This window comes from Camelus dromedarius, chromosome 21, assembly GCF_036321535.1.
Source record: "Camelus dromedarius isolate mCamDro1 chromosome 21, mCamDro1.pat, whole genome shotgun sequence".
Classification (NCBI taxonomy): Eukaryota; Metazoa; Chordata; class Mammalia; order Artiodactyla; family Camelidae; genus Camelus; species Camelus dromedarius.
In genome coordinates, this window is record NC_087456.1 from 34,374,495 (window position 1) to 34,392,342 (window position 17,848).

General features: G+C 42.1%; 1 protein-coding gene across 1 annotated transcript in view; it reads left to right on the top strand.

Moving 5' to 3' along the window:
* The first annotated feature begins 1,977 nt into the window (after positions 1-1,977).
* Positions 1,978-17,848, top strand: part of CRB1 (crumbs cell polarity complex component 1) — a 128,757-nt gene continuing 112,886 nt past the window's right edge. Inside the window, exon 1 of the mRNA XM_031438347.2 lies at positions 1,978-2,127. Within this exon, the coding sequence (XP_031294207.2) occupies positions 2,058-2,127 (70 nt within the window). The 5' untranslated portion in view covers positions 1,978-2,057. The remainder of the gene's footprint in view (positions 2,128-17,848) is intronic.

Below are 17,848 nucleotides of genomic sequence, written 5' to 3' on the forward strand. Positions count from 1 at the left end.
TCAGGATAACTTCATATATTTTGCAGAGATTCTGTGAGTATTAAACAATAGAGTGGGCAGGAGATTTCTATCCCAATTGGATATCTTCCTCTCTTTATTTTTCGTTTTTTGGAGCTTACCTATGTATTTTTACAGAAGTTGTGTTTTATCTAAATGCGTGTGTTTCAATGTGTTTGGCTTGGGGAGAGCGCTTGCTGCTGCTCGCTTGGAAGCCCTTGTCTGTGGTCTCCACTTCTGTGGGCACATTACTGTCCGTCCAAGTGCCTGAGCTGGAAAAGGACAGCTTTCCTGCTGCGTGGTTCTCTACCCCGGTCCTTTCGATCTGTCTGGTTTATTTTCATTCCATTTTTGATTGCTGTCCCCACTGTCTGATTTAGTTCGGGCCCCATCACCTCTCTTGTGGGCTCCAACAGTGCCCTTTCCACTGGTGTCCATGCTTCTCGTCGGCCCTCTCCAACCACTGCCACAGGACCCCGGAGCTTCCTTCCCAGATGCAAATCTAATTATGCTGATTCACTGTTCAGAACCTGTAAGTGGTTTCCTTTCTTCATGTTAAGAGTTAAAGTCCCTTGATCTTGTGGTTTACGGAGTTTTATGTGCTGACGTCGCCCCGTTCAGACTCGTATTTCTGCAACATCAGAATATTTTCAGTTCCTTCATCTGCCAACCACTGTAGGCCTCTATTCCTGTGCACACTCCCTTTTCTTAAGAAGCCCTTAGACGCCATGGTCCCTCTGTGTATTTGTTGTGCTCACACCCGAACATCCAGCTTAAATGTTAGGTCTTCTGTAAAGGTTTCCTCCAACAAATACCCCAAGTCTGACGCGTGGCAGCGCCTGTTCACCCATGTATTCGATACTCTGTCTGTTTATTCTCCTGTTGTCAAGCTCAGCATATAGTTTCTTCAGCCATTCCTTGCTGAATATGTTTTCCCAGCCACTTATTATCTTTGATACTTTTGTCTTTGGAAAACCTCTCATTTTCTCTTTAATTTGTGACACTCATAACTAACACAACTTTACAGAAAGTTTCCTGATACCGTCCGATTCTGTACCGGGAGCTGTTCACATCCTCCCAAGTCTATCAAGTGGCCTAGGCATTGTCACTCACTCAGCCTGGAGAGCGCTCAGGTTTTAAACAAAATCTGAAATGTAAATTGCTTATTTAAAGGGTAACAAGTAACCAGTTTTAACAGCAGAGGAAGGCCAGGTCCAGCACTAGCCCGAGAGAATAAGGCATCTGATGTTCACTAACAGATGTTTCCTTGAAGCGTCCAAGGATTATCCAGTCTTAAGGGCTTGGATCAATTTAATCTGAAGAAAAATATTGTAGTATTTACCTTAAGTATATGTAAAAATAAGCAAACATAATTGCATTCAATTACAGTAAAGTGAAAATTCAAGAAATCCCTGGAGATATAAATTTCATTCATGAACAGGATTAAAAACGGGCTCTAGGTTTATGAAGAAAAACTGCCCCTAAATAATCTCCAGAACTCTGTCCGTTTTATCAACAACCATAATCTGAGTTGTGAGAGTATGTTTATGAATGAAGAAATTGACCCGTCTGTGAACCGTGTTCTGAAGATGAGAGTAAACAGACAGAAAAAGAGGGTGTTCCTTTGAGAGTTGCCAGATTATAATAATTGTGGGCCAAGACAGTTACCAGAAATTAATTCCTCTGTTAAGAATGGTTAAGGACACTAACCTAAAGCAAGCCTTTTAGAGGAGGCATTGTTCATGGAAGGAAAGTATCACGGAAGGTCTGAGGGGGGATGAATCCAGTCCAGCAGGAAAAAAATCTGCGCCGGGTTTGAAAAGCCACCACATCCTCCTGTGTAAGTAAGATGCTAAGAAGCACAGCTACTTTTGGAATAGACGTCCCCGTCCCCTCCCCGTGCTTCCTGCAAGGACCTGCAGGAGGGGAGGGGCGGCAGGGGGCGAGGGGGGGGCACCCGGGGCTCCGGCGCACCTGCTCCTTTCTGACTCACAGGGCTTGGGAGCCGCCTGGGACCAGAGCGCCAGCGGCACGCCGGGGCATGTCCGCTCCGTGAGACCATGGCACTTGGGGCCACTCGCTGCCTTCTCGTCCTCTACCTGGGTCTGGCCCTGCTCGCCTCCGTCAGAAGTAAGCCTTTTGCATTTACTGCGCTTTTAGCACTTTTCCTGACTTGTGAATATTTTGTGGGCATAGTTTGTAGTGTTACATGTTCTACAAAATACAAAGCTTAAAAAAAAAAGGGAAAAGAATTTGGCATGAGCAAGTTCAACAAATCAGGGGGACCAGTCAGTGCGAGCAGTTCGCTGATTCAGTGACTTCCAGTAAGCGTTTAGATACAGAAAATGTTCCTTTTCAGCCCTTTGAGTGGTGAGCAGGAGGCTGAAATGGCCACATAGAGAAGTATTTTGTTGTGTTTATACTTTTACAAAATAGATCTGGCACTTTATAACTGATGTCCTTTAAAAGGAGATTAGTCATAAGCTATATTGCATTTTATTTCCTGTACTACGCATTTATCTTCACTTTTAAAGAAATTTGTATTCCAGCTTTCGCTCTCATAACCAAGGGAACAGAGTCTCAATTTTCCCCAAAGGATTATAGTTCAAAGCATCTCTTTTGCCGGAGAGAAATGGGCTTCTTTCTATTGTATGTGCTTCTGTTTTGTAAGTGGGGATATCATAGTCCATAAACTTCCCCAAATGAAAACAAGAGTAATGTTTCTAGGGTAATCTTGTCAGATGAACAGCAATCTGAAAAATCAGAGGAGACCAGAGGGCCTCCGCTGGGTGTTTTATGAACACATTGGAAATGGAAACAGGCAGGGTGTGTGTTCGTCTGTCAGAGAGGCCGTGTGATTTGTGTCTGTCAAATCTGAATACCAATAAGGCAAAGCGTAGAGCAGCTGCTGTTGACCCGGACGCCTTGTCATTAGCACGGTACTGTGTAATCTGGGTCACCTTCTGTGTCTGCACCAGCGAGACAGTTACTTGTACGGTTCACAGCTGAGCGTGTATTAGAGGTTGGGTCAAAGCAGGAGAAGATGCTGTAGCTAAGGCAGCTGAAGGCAAGCAGAGGGAAAGGAAAACCAATCAAACTTCAAATAGATGAGTAGTAACATTGGGACACACACACTCACTCAGGGTTTTTTCCCCCAGAAGTGAATTTATTGAAAAGAGTTTTTACGAAAATAGTTACTCATCCTTCTTGAAGCTTCAAGTGGGCCCCATGCAGGAGGAAGGGGGGCACAGAAGAGTTATGCTGGGCTGGGGCGGGGTGAGGAGCGTGAAGTGGAGCGTAAGAAATGACAGGACACACAAACCGCAAGGAGAAGTGGGTTCACAGGACATTCTATAGCAAAGAGCTTTGTAATTCCAAGGCAGCGTGGGTTAAAATACCTAGCATTCGATGCAGTTTGAGTTTAAAGAGATGAATACGTAACTTCCAAAGTATCATCTCTTTTTAAGGGTCTCATAACTGTGAAACTATAACTACATACAAATAATTTGTTTTCTCTCTCTTTGAGTGGGTGAGTTTACTGACAGACTCTAAACCAGTACTCTGTAATTATCTGATTTATTCTCTAGCACGGTATTTTTATTGGTTAAAAATTTTTTTGAAGTCCCGTTTTGTTTAATTTTTAAGCAGGCAGACTTTTATCTGTGTTATTAGATTTGCTGGCAGGATGTGATGATATTGCCTTCCTAGTTGAAACACTTAGACTGGTTTTTTTTTTTAAACCTGACTTGAAAACTTTCACAACCTCAGCCTTCTTTCCACCCTCACCTCTTAGTACTCATGACATAAATCCCATGTTCCAGCCAAATTAGTAAAATAATAGCTAATAATAAAAGTGGCTAACATTGTTAAACATTTGATATAAATGAACTATATTTCATTTAATTCTTACAACACCCCCATGAGGTAGATGTGATTATAATCATGTGTCTTTTATAGAATAAGACACCGATTCAGGTCGTTAGGCAGGTGTGTGTCACAGAGCTAGAGCGTCTGTGGGAGGCACAGCCTCTCCAGTCCAGCCCCAAACAGCTGGTATGTCTGGGTGAGTTCTGAGTACGCGCTTTGACAAGCTCTCGCTTTCAAATGCATGTTATCGGAAGTTCTGCACTGCCAGATACATCTTTCCTGAGAACTTTATTGAGAACATAATAATGCTAGGACTCATCAGAATGATGAGATAGAACATTTCTCTCTCTCTCTTCAAAGGGGTTATTTAGGAGAGAAAGTAAAGCCTATGAACTTCACAAGCGTCGTTTCCATTTCACATACCTGACCGCCCTATCATCAGGTAGAATTTGTCATTAACCCCATTTTGTAGCTGAAGAAACAGAGGCTCAGAGAGGTCATTTGCCTGCCCGAAGCCATCCAGCAGTGAAGGGTGGACCTGGGACCAGGACCAGAGGTCTGACTCTGGGTTCTGCGCTCTTAGCTTCCATGTACTGATCCTCTTGAAAGGACAATGCAAAGGGGCTTGCAGGATGCTCAGAACATAGTAAAAGCATACAGAAATGTCCAGTGATTTGGATCATATGAGTATAATAAGTAAGTGATTTTTTTTCCTCTTGAACTTTGGAAGACATTCTTTTAAATTAAGAGAAAAGAGTCCCCCCCGACTCCATTCTGTGTTCTTCATACAAGCCGTGCCTTGCTCGCCTGCCAGCCAGGGGCACGCTGTTTATGCTGACTGTCCACTGCCCTCCAGCTCTGCTTCCTTCTGGGTAAGGACACGTGACATGAGGAACCTCAGAGCAGAGCTCAGGAAGGGGTAGTCACGTCCACTTCCTGAGAGAAGAGACGTTCCCCTTTACCTGGCATTGCGGTGACTTTGCAATTACATGCTCCCAATTGTTTTCATACCTGTTCCACGGTTTTACACAACTGGTTCAAATTCATGGAATGAATTGAATTTTGATAGTTCAAGAAGAACTATAATATTTCACTTTTGCTGTATTGAGAGAATTTTATTGGAGTGAGACTTTCTGATGGTCCATACAGTCCATGGAGCTGATCTAAATGAGAGCATCTTCTAATGACTCTCTTTGTGACTTTGATACATGAATCCGTGGTGAAAGTCTTGAAACAAACTATGTTAGAGCAACTATGCATTAGAAAGTTCATTTATAAACATATTTTATGAGTTTGTTTATGCATTTGGAGGTAAATTGAATATTTTCAATGTAAACTCCACAACTAGTTTAATTTAAAATTAATTGTTTTAACCCATATTCAAAGGATGCTCATACTAGGTAAATGAAATGTGGTTTGACAAAACCATTATTAAGGTTTTTTGAATAACTTCATAGACTTTGGGATACTATCCAATCTTCCAGAGCCAATCAGCAATTATTATGTAGCTGAATTTGAATAGGGTTGTTTTAAAGAACACTGTCTTTTCAATTTACCCAAAGTAGAAAGAACAAATAGAATCTATAAAGATAAAATATGGTCAGATTTATTCAATCTTAATACCATGATCAAGAAATAATTGAGTTTGCTCAATAGGTCAGTGAAGGCTGATGGTGTCCATTAGGGAGTAAAATTTCTTTAAAATTCTCCATGCCTAGAAACATATGAAACTTTTGATACTCACCGTGCCAGTTCACATCTTTGCAGCAACATATTGTGAAGTGCCTACAGAATTATCAGAGTGAGAAAAGGATATCGTTGCTTTTTCATAAATAAAAGTGGTCTCAGCAGCTTACAGCAAAAGTCTCTCCTTCACGACGGTTACTCACTGTTTCCTGAGTCAGACAGTGGAATTAATTTTGGCTTGTATTTTTTTAATGCATATCTTAGGAGAATCAGATTTTTCAGAATTTCGTTCCTTTTTTCATCTTTGGTGATTTTCAAAAATTACAACGCATGGTATTACAATATGAAAATTTGAAATCCGAGTGGATAAGAACAATCAGAGTTTTTAGTTCTCTTTGAAATTTTACTGCTGATTTACTGAAAATCTCCGAGAAGCCCAATTTTCTCCTTTTAGGAAATGAAAATGAGAGCATCACTCTCCCCGCTCACATCAGTCTCTGTTCACGTTAGATTCAGCTTCGCTCTAGATACTTACATTGCAATTTGCATTTCTTTTCTGTAATGTGTACCAAAATTTGAAAATATTATTTTTGTGTTGATTTATGTATGCTTTAGCTATGAGATTGTGAGACACGGCTGTGGGAACCGTGGGTGTTCTGTTAACTGACGTATCCTATGTCAGTGGGTAGCACTGCCTAGCTTGGGGTGGTCACTCAAGGACTAGTTATTAAATGAGTAAAAGGATGATGGGAACTTTACAGCAGTTGCTATAAGGAAGGATTGAGTATCCTCCTTCCTCATGGACATTTTGGCATGATTTTTAAACTCTTCCATTACTTTACTTTTTAATAATAGACTTTACTATTTTAGATTAGTTTTAGGGCTAGAGAAGAATTGAGAGAATGGTGCAGGAGGGTCCCCTAATCCCACACTCAGCCTCCCCTGTTTGTAACATCGTGCACGAGTATGGCAGATTTGTCACAATTAACATACCAGTATCGATACATTATGATTAACTGAGTCAGTAGTTTGTTCAGATTTTCTGAGGTTTTTACTGGCTGTCAGGGTGCCGTGTCATGGTTGGTTGTCGAGTACACCTGGGCTGCTTTTGGCTGTGGCGGTTTCTCCCGCCTTGTTTTTGATGACCTTGATGATCTGGGGGACATTGTTTAGGTATTCTACAGGATCCTCCGACATAGGGCTTTGCGGGATGTTTCTCTCATGGGAAGGCTGGAGTGATGGGGTGCTGGGGGAAGACGACAGGGGTCGAGTGCTCTTCTCTCGATACCTCATTGAGGATAGGTAGTCACTGCGATTCGTGAATGCCGGTGTCGACCCCGGCCACCCGGGAGTTGCTGCCGTCAGGCTTCTCCGCTGCAGCTTGCTTCTTCCCCCCTTCTGTGTTCTGCTCTCAGGAAGGAAGTCCACACCTGAGGAGGGGAGAAGTATGCTTTTGTCCTCCGTTTATTAATTTATTCAAGTAATTCTGTCACTGTGGAGTCATGGGTACCTGTTCTGTGCTCAGGGCTATCATCTAACACTGCTTCGCTATTTTGTTACTCGGGTTGTTCCAGCTTTGGCAACAGGGAGTTCCTTCACTTGCTTCCTGTCCTCTTAACATCCTTCCTCTCAGTGTGAGGTGCTTTACTTCCTGACATTCTGGCTCTGCAGGATGTTCCAGGCTTGTCTTGTTTATTTCCTGCCCCAGTCCCACCACCAGGCATTGCCCCGGTGAGCCCTGGTTCCTCTTCACGGGTGAATGGCAATAGAAACCAAGATCTGAGTGTAAAGGGTGCTTGGTGCCAGTGGGGTGTCACTTCTTGCAGGCCGTCTCAGCTGACAGAGTGCAGGAATGTATGTGTGTATATACACATTTCTACACGTGTATCTGTGTGTACATTGGTATGTGTATTACTCTAACCAGGAGTTTATGTTGCCGCCCCTAACTTCATTACCACATGGATCATTCTGGCTTCCTCCCCTTGCTTATCCGTAAATTCCCCTCCAGCGGTGAGAAACCTGCTATCTGCCTCGTCCATTTACTTCATTGTTTAAATTCAGTGACCGTCATTTTAAAGTATATGAAGTGTATAGTAGTGTCAAATCCCTAGCCCATAATCCTGTAGAGGTAACTTTTCTATTTGCGAGCACTACATACGTGCATTTCCTTCTGTCTTTAGTCTTAACGCTCTGCTTGCTTCCAGGGCCACTCAGTCAGCACCACCCACCTGCTTCTGTGTGATTGTTTTATACATTTGTCATGTCACAATCAGCATTCTTTCCTGGGATGCCCTGACCTCCTACATGATTATTTTTAAATTTGCATACAATGAAGTTCATTGTTTTTGCTTAGTTTTGACAAATGATCCATTGTAATATTATACAGAGTAGTTTCACTTCCTTAAAAGTCCCCTGTGGTTGACCTTTTTCACCCTCTTTTTCTGACCCCAACCCCCGGGCAGTCACTGACCATTTTATTGTCTTTATAGTTTTGTCTTTTACAGGATGCCATATAACTGGAATCATAAAATATGTAGCCTTTTCAGACTAGCTTCTTTCAAGTAGCAATATTCATTTAAATGCTCTCCATGATGTCTTGTGACTTGATAGCTCATTTCTTTTTACTGCTGAATAATATTCCATTGTGTAGATGTACCACAGTTTGTTCATTCATTCATCTGTTGAAGATCATCTTGGTTGCTTCTAGTTTGGAGCTATGGTTTAGCTTCCTAAGGCAGCTGTAACCAAGTGCCATAAACTGGGTGGCTCAAACAACAGAAATGTATTCTCTTGTAGCTCTGGAGGCTGGAAGTCTGAAACTGAGGTGTCAGCAGAGCACACTCCCTCTGGGACCCTGGCCAGATTCCGTATTTGCCCTTTCCTAGCATCACCACCATGATGGTGGTCTTCAGTCCCTGGAGTTCCTGGCTTGCAGCTACGTCACCCCAAGCCCTGCCTCTGTGATTACATAGTGGTCCCTCTTCGTCTGTCTGGATCTCTTCTCTTCTTTTGAAAAGGACATTAGTTATACTGAATTGGGGTCCATCCTAATGACAACATCTTAACTTGATTACATCTACAAAGACCCTGTTTACAGATGACAGAAACAGGGACCAGGGACCAGGAGTGAGGACTTCAGCATATCTTCTTGGGAGACACAGTTCAACCCATAATATCTATCATGAATAAAATTCTGATATATGATGAAACTTGTTGATTAATATCACTTTTATTGGGCACAATTAACTTTGTGTGCAAATTGAATTATAAAAGGATTTTTTTTAACTTGGTAAGCACTCAGTACAATATGCCCATTTTTTTTCTTATTTTTCCTCTTTCTTTTCACTGTCCCCACCTTTTACACGTTACACCTTCTGCTTTGGATTAAATGCTCAGAAATTTCCTCCTACATAGATTTGCCTTATGAAATTAAATGAGGGTCCAATTAGTATAGAGAATAGTGCTAGGCCAGGGTATAAATGTGTTTTCATATTTTCTCGAAGCAGTTGACGTAGCCCTCTTCCCTAAATGAGAGTCCAGTACTCTACCCTACTTTTTTTTCACAAATTACATTCACTACTTGGGGCACCCAAAGATTCTATGTCTTTCATTATCAACTCAAAACACTGATTGTAAATTACTTTGTTGTCCATGTAATATTTATTAATATAATGCCATTTTTATTTTCCTGTTACGTTTTTGCCACAGTAGTGAAATCTGAGGAAGGAAGGTATTCAGTCATCTAGAACTCGATCCTATTGGTTGAGATTGTTAATACCTTTTATCAATCTTCTAGAGTTTCCTCCCCAATTTAATAAAAAGCAACGACTTCTCCAGAGTTTTACAGCAACATGTTATGTAGGTTGTCATGTATCCCCTAGATTTCTCTTTGTTCTCAGTAAAGTGCTATTACAAGGAAAAGTCAAGCCAGTGTACTTACAATAATAACAGTATAGGACCAAAAAAATGAGAAAAGACTGGAAGGACCTGGCAGGAGTGAGCTTGGCTATTTGGGGCTGAAATGTTTTGGCTGGAGGAGAAAGTGTACTGGGTCTAGAGGGAAATCAAGGTGAGATTAGTTGTCCCTGTCCTCAAGATAGGGGCAGTTAATAAACATTGAAGCTTTACCGTTTATTCAGTCATTTCTTCATCTGCCCCTTTATTTATTGAGTCTCCGTGTTTGCTGCTACTCTGAGGACACAGGAGTGAACAAGGGGCCCACAATCCTTGCTGTTGTGAAGTTTATATTTTAAGGGGGTGAGACAGACAGGAAACAGGTACATAAGCACAATGTGCGATCGCATTGCGATGGCAACAGGTGCTTCAGGGAAAAGCAAAGGATGAGAGACAGAGCGCAGGTGAGCCACCAGGATGTCTGGGTGGAAACCACTTTGGCAAAGAGAATAGCGGCAGCCAGTCCAGAGGCAGGAGGGTGCCCCGAGCATCTGCGGTGCCACAAGACTCCCAGCACTGCTGGAAGAAGTGACAAAGAACAAAGCAGGAGAGGCCTCGGGGGTTTAGTCTCCAGATTTCGAATCCTACAAAGTAACTATCATTAAGCCAATTAAGACACCTAAAAGCAAGATAGCTTGCGTGATGTACTTAAAACACCGCTACAAGGTGTTACAACTGAGATTTGAACCCAGGGCTGTCAGGTTCTAGGTCTCACACCAGCTCACAAAAACCAAAAGGAAAACACTGAGGAATTTTTCAAGCCAGTTATTAAACTGCTGGTAGCTTCAATGAGCAATGGTGGAAGTAACTGCATCACAGAATTGGCAAGCACTGCAAATCAGGTTTTGTTTTGTTATGTTGTGTTTTTTGGGAAAAAAAAATTAGTCCTAGGTAACTAAATATCCATTTCACCTTTAAAACTTTTCCAAATTAAGGGGGGAGGGTATAGCTCAGTGGTAGAGTGCATGCCTAGCATGCACAAGGTCCTGGGTTCAATCCCCAGTACCTCCATTAAAGATAAATAAATAAAAAAAACCTAATTACTCCCCCCCCCCCCACCGAAAAAGCTTTTCCAAATTAAAACCGTTTACAGTTTCCCCTGCTCTCTTACCGCAGGGACTAGAACCTGCAGAGGGAAGCCCGGCTCCTGTGTGACCTAGATTGACCTTGCTGTGGTCTTTTTGGTTCTTCACATAATTGTCCTGATCATTCCCGAATGAATGATTCTTTTCTCTGAATCCAAAATTTTTTGATCCTTAAAATAAGTCCACTTGAGGCAAATTAGTGAGAGCGGAGTGCTAATGAGGCTGGGTTCACGGTTCAGTCTCCCTGCAGTTCCGTTTGCTTCGCACAGAGACCAAGTGTGTGCGACAAGTGCTGCTTGGTTTGATCAGCTGGGCTCAGATTTGCAGTTTTGAGCACAAGGAGAGAGAATGGAAGTAGCTCTTAGCAAATCAAGCATCACGATTGGGAATAGCAGCTGAGTCAGCAGCAAGCACTTTTTCATGCAGGTAATTCATTATTCTGATTTCATCTCTGCCTGTTAATTTTAGTGATCCTTCCTTTTAATGTAGTTGAAGAACAAATATCTATGTTCAGCATCAGTTATAAAATAAGTAGAGTCAGAGCATTCAGATTTGGGCCCTGGCCCACTGTTAGTTACGCATCCTTTAAGCCCTCTAATTTCTCCATTGTGGAATGAGGGCGTCAGATTATGTAATCATCCAGCTCCTTTGAGCTCGATAGCTGATGGTTCTGTGACTATTCTAAGTAATGGGATCACAGATTTGGACAAGTAAAGAGTATTTTTAGTTATCTTGCCCTGTATGAGCCAGCCTTCATCAGGTTATGTTGCAACAAACAGACTCAACTCCTTAGCAGTTTACAACACAAAGGGTTGCATCTCATTCCCACCCACATCGTGTGCAGGTTGGCTGCAACTCTCCTTCATGTATCTTCAAAGTTTGCATGAACTTGGTGTTTCTCCAGGCTCAGAGGAGCACGAGGAGATGCAGGTGTGTTCATACTGAGGGACTCAATGTCAAAAGCAGAAGCAACCCACTACCCCTGACCCTTTTATGCTCATAGTCCTTGTTTGGGATGTAATAAATCTCCAAAATCTTATTTATTTATTCTTTGGGGGATAACTGCAGACAAATCACTTGATTTCGCTGGACCTCATTTCCACACCTTTGAAGTGGTTTGATAACGTCTCCCCTCACAGGGTTGCTGTAAGTGTTAAGTGAATTTTGTACACACACCTTTTTTTATTGTGGTAAAACCAAATCTGCCATCCTAACCATTTTAAGGTCACAGTTCGGCAGTGTTAAGTATATTCACGTTGCTGTAAAACAGATCTCTGGGACTTCTATCTTGCAAAGCTGCAACTATACCTACTAAATAGCAACGCCCCGCATCCCAGTCCCTGAGAACCAACATGCTACTTTCTCTTCCCATGGGTGTGACCAGTTACCTCTTACAGGTGGACTCATTCAGTGTGTAACATTTGCAACAGGCTTACTTCACTTAGCATGATGTTCTCAAGGTCATCTATATTGTAGCATGTGACAGGATTTCCCTCCTTTTAAAGGCTGAAGAATATTCTGTTTTCTAAATAAAACACACTTGGTTATCCATTCATGCACTGACAGATATTGGGTTTTTTTTTTCAACCTCTTGGCTGTCGTGGATAGCACTTTATGTGAATAGTACACATGGATCCTCGAACGTGGGTTTGAACTGCATGGATCCACTTATACATGAATTTTTTCAGTAGTACTGCAGCACTGCACGATCTGCAGTTTATTGAATCTGCAGATGTGAAACCACAGATAAGGAGGGCCAACGATAACTTACCTGCAGATTTTCAAGTGTGCAGGGGTCAGCACCCCTCACTCCTGCATTGCTCATGGTCAACTGTATTTTGACAAGCCTGATTCTGCATAAGACTATCTGCTTAGCACTTCTTTTCTGCTCTTTTTAATGTAACTGCCCTCCCTATTTCCATATCATCTGTGTGGATATTTTTCATCATACCTGGAATTTTTTTCAGCCATAATTGCTTCAAATAGCTTGCTGCCCACTTCTTCTAAGACTCCAATTTAATGTGTGTTTGACCTTCGGGAATTATTCTGTGCTTCAAGCAGGACTTGGGCACAGGAGTCTCAAGGGACAAGGATCAAAGAAGGAAGAGAAATCGGTCCATTGCTGAAAATGTACTTGCACCACAAGGAAAATGGCACAGAAAGTAATGACCTAAACACCCAAGTCAAGTAGAGGGAAGGCTTGCCCGGGCTTCCCTGCCATCCTCTCATTTTGCCTGGCAACGAAGCTCCCTTCTCACGCAGGGCAGATGGGGGCAGCCAGCACAACCAAACAGAACATTCCATCTGCCAGTCACATCATGTTGTCAGCTGTGCCCTTGGCAGCGTGCTAAAAAAGAAACTGGATTTGTGTAGCCTGATGACCTTCTTTCTCCCATAACCGTGAAGCTAACTCTTAGATGTAAAATGGAGGCCTACTTACCTTTATTTGTTCCATTCAAATTTCTTTGAATCCATGTGCTGCCTGGAGGCCAGTACCGTAATAACGGACATCTATTAAGCACATTTTATTTGTCTCGCACTTTACCTACAATATTTCACGCAAGTCTTTGTAGAACTCACTAAGTGCCAGGATTGCTGAGAAGGAGTGAACGCTTTAGATCCACAGGCAGGATGGCCGGGTTCGAGCTTCAGAGCTGTTTCCAAGTAGCAGAAACCTTCAGCAAGTTATTTCCCCAGCCACCCGTTTTCACAACTGCGAATGAGGATAATAGAAAGCTGTTTTACAAGAATGACAGGATTAAAGGGTTTTTCACATGTGTGCCTCAGTTAGTTTAATGGATGTTTATTAACAAAATAACGTGTGCCAGACAGCACGCGAGGCCCTGGGGATGCAAAGGGAGAGAAGCTATGGTTCCAGCCGCTGAGGTCTTGAGTCTAAAGGAGGAGAGAGAAATCCACACGAACGTCGTTAGGGAACATGGCAGGAACTCCCAGGCAAGGATGGAGAGGAGCCGGCAGGAGGGTGACGTTAATCCCCACACCCAGACCACAGTTGGTGCTGAATAAATGCTGACTTTTTTTATTTAAATTATTTTAAAATTCAAAACAATGAACAGAAATGCCCATCAGCTGTCACTGGGGGGTGGCTGACTTGCACTAGTGGATAACGGGTTACTCATGCATCTGATGGTCACAGAGCATTCTGGTGCAGCAGGCAAGAGCCCGGGGCTGGGTCAGGCTCAGCCCACCCTGCCTTAACTCCACCTACTTAGCTACGTCATCTTGAGCAAGTTAACGTAAATGCTGTTCTGTGATGGGGGTTAACTATCAGTCCTGCATCATAAAATTCCTGCGAAGCCAATCTAATTATCCAAGGTGCTAATTTATGTAAAGTGCTAAGAAGTGTCCTGGCAAACAGTTTAGTCTCAATAAAAGTTATCTATTGTTGCTCGTGGTTATTTTTAGTAGGATGCTAGTGACAATGCTTGGTGTGTTTCTTTGTAAAACTGGGAGAATAAGATTTAGCTCTTAATTGTGATACGAGTATTGGATTCTAAAGTGCCTCATAGGACAGATTACATCCTGGAAATTCAGGTGATGATTCTAGGGCTTCTTGATTATGTGAGCTTTCTTTAAAGGCTTTGAAATTTTGTTCTGGCAGGCAAAGATTTTTCCTTATAAATCTTGGTTTTATTTTATTTTTTGTTTGAGTAGCTCTATTTTGATTTTGAGCTTATGGCATCTTCCTTCTTCAGTGGTGTGGTCCTTACTCCTAAAGCGAGTCCTTTCTGGTTTCTCAGTGCCCGAGATGTTCAGTGAAGTCTGCCCACTCTGACTGGGCTAGAACTCCAGTGGTTATTTTTTGGTATTTTCATTTCTCTAGGTCTCTCAGCAGATGACCTCTGAGAAGCTTCCCCAAAACCCATGATGAATGATGAATCTTTTGGGCCAGTGCTCTGACCTGCGAACTGTAACTGCTTCTGCAGCCTGCGACTTTGAGCTCATCCTCCTGAGCTCAGAAACGTCGCTGCACCTCTGACTGTATTCCTCTCCCCATTCAAGTCGTTCCAAGCATAAAGCCCAGAAGACCGTGGGCATCTTTATTTCACTGCTGACACAAATCACAGTTCTGTGATAACTGCGTTCGGTGCCTGAAAAGAGTTACCTCATACGTTTTTACATTTGTAGTGTTTACACCAGGAGGACAAGTGTCCCAGCATTGTGCCAGCTGCTCTGTCTTGGGCAGAAGTGGGCATTGGTGAAAAGCAGCTGTCCTTTAAAACCATTAGACACTCAGAAGGAGCTTGCTAAACAGAAAAAAACAAATTGATGTAAGGTGTAAGAGGAGTGGGATTCAAGACTAGAAAAGGAAGACCTGTGTTCACAGTGAGAGTGATCTTTCCGGCTGGTTGGAGTAGTCCCGGAAAAGCATTTGGTACCTAACTGACCCAATCAAATTAACCAAACTAGCCACACACACACACACACACACACACACACACACACACACACAGTGGTACTAAGTATTTGCACTATTTGACACAACCATACTGTCAATTATTATATTGTAACCACTTTGGGAAGAGCCTGGAGTTGACTATAAATCTCAACACTGTTCTGCCAAAGACACAGTTTCAGAGAATTTCCTTCTTTCAGCTCTGTGCCTGAACAAAGCTAAAATAAACAGATGGGTAACACAAAGTGCTGAGGGTAACAAAACTCCACATGGGCGGAGAAAAGTATCATAAACAAAATTTAATTTTCCTGTTCACATAGACTGTCTAAAAGTGGAATTAAACTTCATGAATACAAATATCCAAACAGAGCAACCAGCTGAAGCAGAGAAACCTTTGAATCAACTTCCATATATTTGCTTAGACTTTTCTAAACAATGTATTTAATTAAGAATAACCTTCAGGTGCCATGAGCTGAGTTGTTCAGTTTGTAGGAAGTAACTTGCTCTTATTTGAGAGGTTAATTAGGTGCATTTTTTGTGTTTGGGGTATATTCTGGTTTTCTGAAAACGGCCAACACTCCTTTGAATAATCTAAATTATCCATTTGCAAATAAAACATTTAGCAGATAACAACTGTGCTTTGTAGTAGACATTCTGGAGGCTGAGTGTAGCGGTGAGCTGAGGTTAGCAGCAGTGAGCCGAGTTTGGGAACAGTGCGTGATGCTTCCCCCGACTTTGTGTGTTTGCATCTTAACCTTTGCTTTGGCAGCACCCTTTTCTCCCCTCTACATCACTGCTGCAGCTTTTGGTCTCAGGAGCAGCCCGCGATATTTCTAAGATCTTCTCCAGGGTGACAGAAGGTTCTAAATGTTTTTGCCATTCTCATCCTTGCATCATCTTCTCAGCACAGGAGTTCTTGTTTCCAAAAAATCTGATTTCGAGTTATTTCAAAGTCAGTTTTGATGTGTTTGTCTGTTGGAATTTTGAAACTAAAAAAATCGTAAATCCAACCAACAAATTTGCTATTTACTAACAGACAGGACAATTCAATATGAAACGATTAAGTCTGAGGTATGATAAAGGAGAGAAGTAATTCTGTTTGGTTTAATGTATGTAGGCCTTTTTTTTTTTTCACACAAAACAGTGCCAAACTTTAATACCATATGAGAATTTTAAAAATGATTGCAAGCTTGTGGGGAAGGAGATGAATTAGATTATGGTTATTATAGCATGACTTAAATACAATGCCGTATTAGAACCTAATAATCTCTTATAAGAAACTATTATAAGAAAATTACCTTTTATATTTAATTTGACTTAAACTGGGTGAGATAGCACCAGGCAAGGGCATAGGTCCTATTGGGAAATTCTCTAAAGTGTCCAATGGCGGTTTTAAAAATAGAATAGCAATATTTTACATCTAACTTTTTATTAGTCACTTTGAGTCTGAACAGATGGAAATAAAGAGATTTGGTCACCAATTGAAAAGCTAGTTTGGTTTTCTGATTGTATTTCTTTTCTCTACAAAGTAAAACTAAAATACCTAGGATCTCTTTATTGCTTGTCGCGTTCCCCCGTTTTCCTCTCTTTCTCTCTCTTTCTCATTCTCTCTGCCTTTTTATTCTTTCCCACTAACTAAATTTATTTACTTTTTTTTCTTCTTTGTTTCCAGCGACATGGGAGCATTTAAAAGCAAAACTATCTCAGAGAGGGGTGGGGCAGCGACGGCAAATGGATGAAAAGCCAGCGTCTCGTCGTTTGGTGGTTACTATAGCAATAATCGAGATGGGAGATTGTCAGCTGCAGCAGTTTCTATAACAACATGATAGGGTGCTTTAGAAATAGACCCGAGGTAAATAGGTCCGTTAAGGGTCTCTCAACCCCTTTTGTGCCACGGGGTTAGCATGCTTCTGGAGGATACATATTAGTTGGCATACTTGATGGGACCCTTTAAAATACTGCTTTTATTTTATAAAGATTAAACATTTAATTGTTCTGTAGAGACCTGGCTTTAACCGATAGGGTCTTAGCTCCTTCCTTTCAGAAAATAATTGATAGCGTCCTTATTCTATTTCTGCATCGTGAAGTCAAGATAGTCTGTAAAGCTGCTTCTTTCAGTGTTTTGCCCCCAGATGTGGGAAGCAGCGAGTTTCCCTCAGCGCAGCATCCCCCAGCTCTCCCCTCGCGCACCAGAAAGCCGTGTGTTAGTGACACCTCAGTCGCGCTGTGGTTACACCTGCTGGGCTCGCTGACAAGTGGTCTTCCTGCCCTCCCGAGGGGGGCTGGACTCTCACCCTTCGTTACGCCCTTCAGGGTGCTCCAAGTTAGGCACGGTTTCTATCTGACTTACAACTTACCAGGTATTGTAAAAGGAAGTTTATTGAAATGTATTGTTTAAGCATGATCAAAAATGACATCGAAGAAAATAAAGGCTCCCGTTTCACATGTAAGTGTCATCCAGGGGCCCCTTCTAAGTGAAAGACCGGTGAGAGTGTGTGCCTGGGATTTGGTACAGGAAGCGATGGCGGTGGGCGGCAGACACCGCCAAGAGAAAGAAATACGGAAAGCCTGAATGCAGTCACACGACGTTACACTCAGGGAGAGGGGCTGAGTTTGCTTGGTGCAGCTCAGCTATGAATTATTGATCATCTGCTCTATGCTGGATACAGGAGGCATACACGATGATGAAAAATACATGGGATTTATTTTAAAAACTCAAGTATCATATCCAGTAAAAACACTCTTTATTGTTAAGCAGGCTGTTAATTTACTTGTTTATTGATTTGAAAGTCATGAATTATTTGCTTGAATTCGTCCTTCTTCTTTCCCCACTTAACCTCTC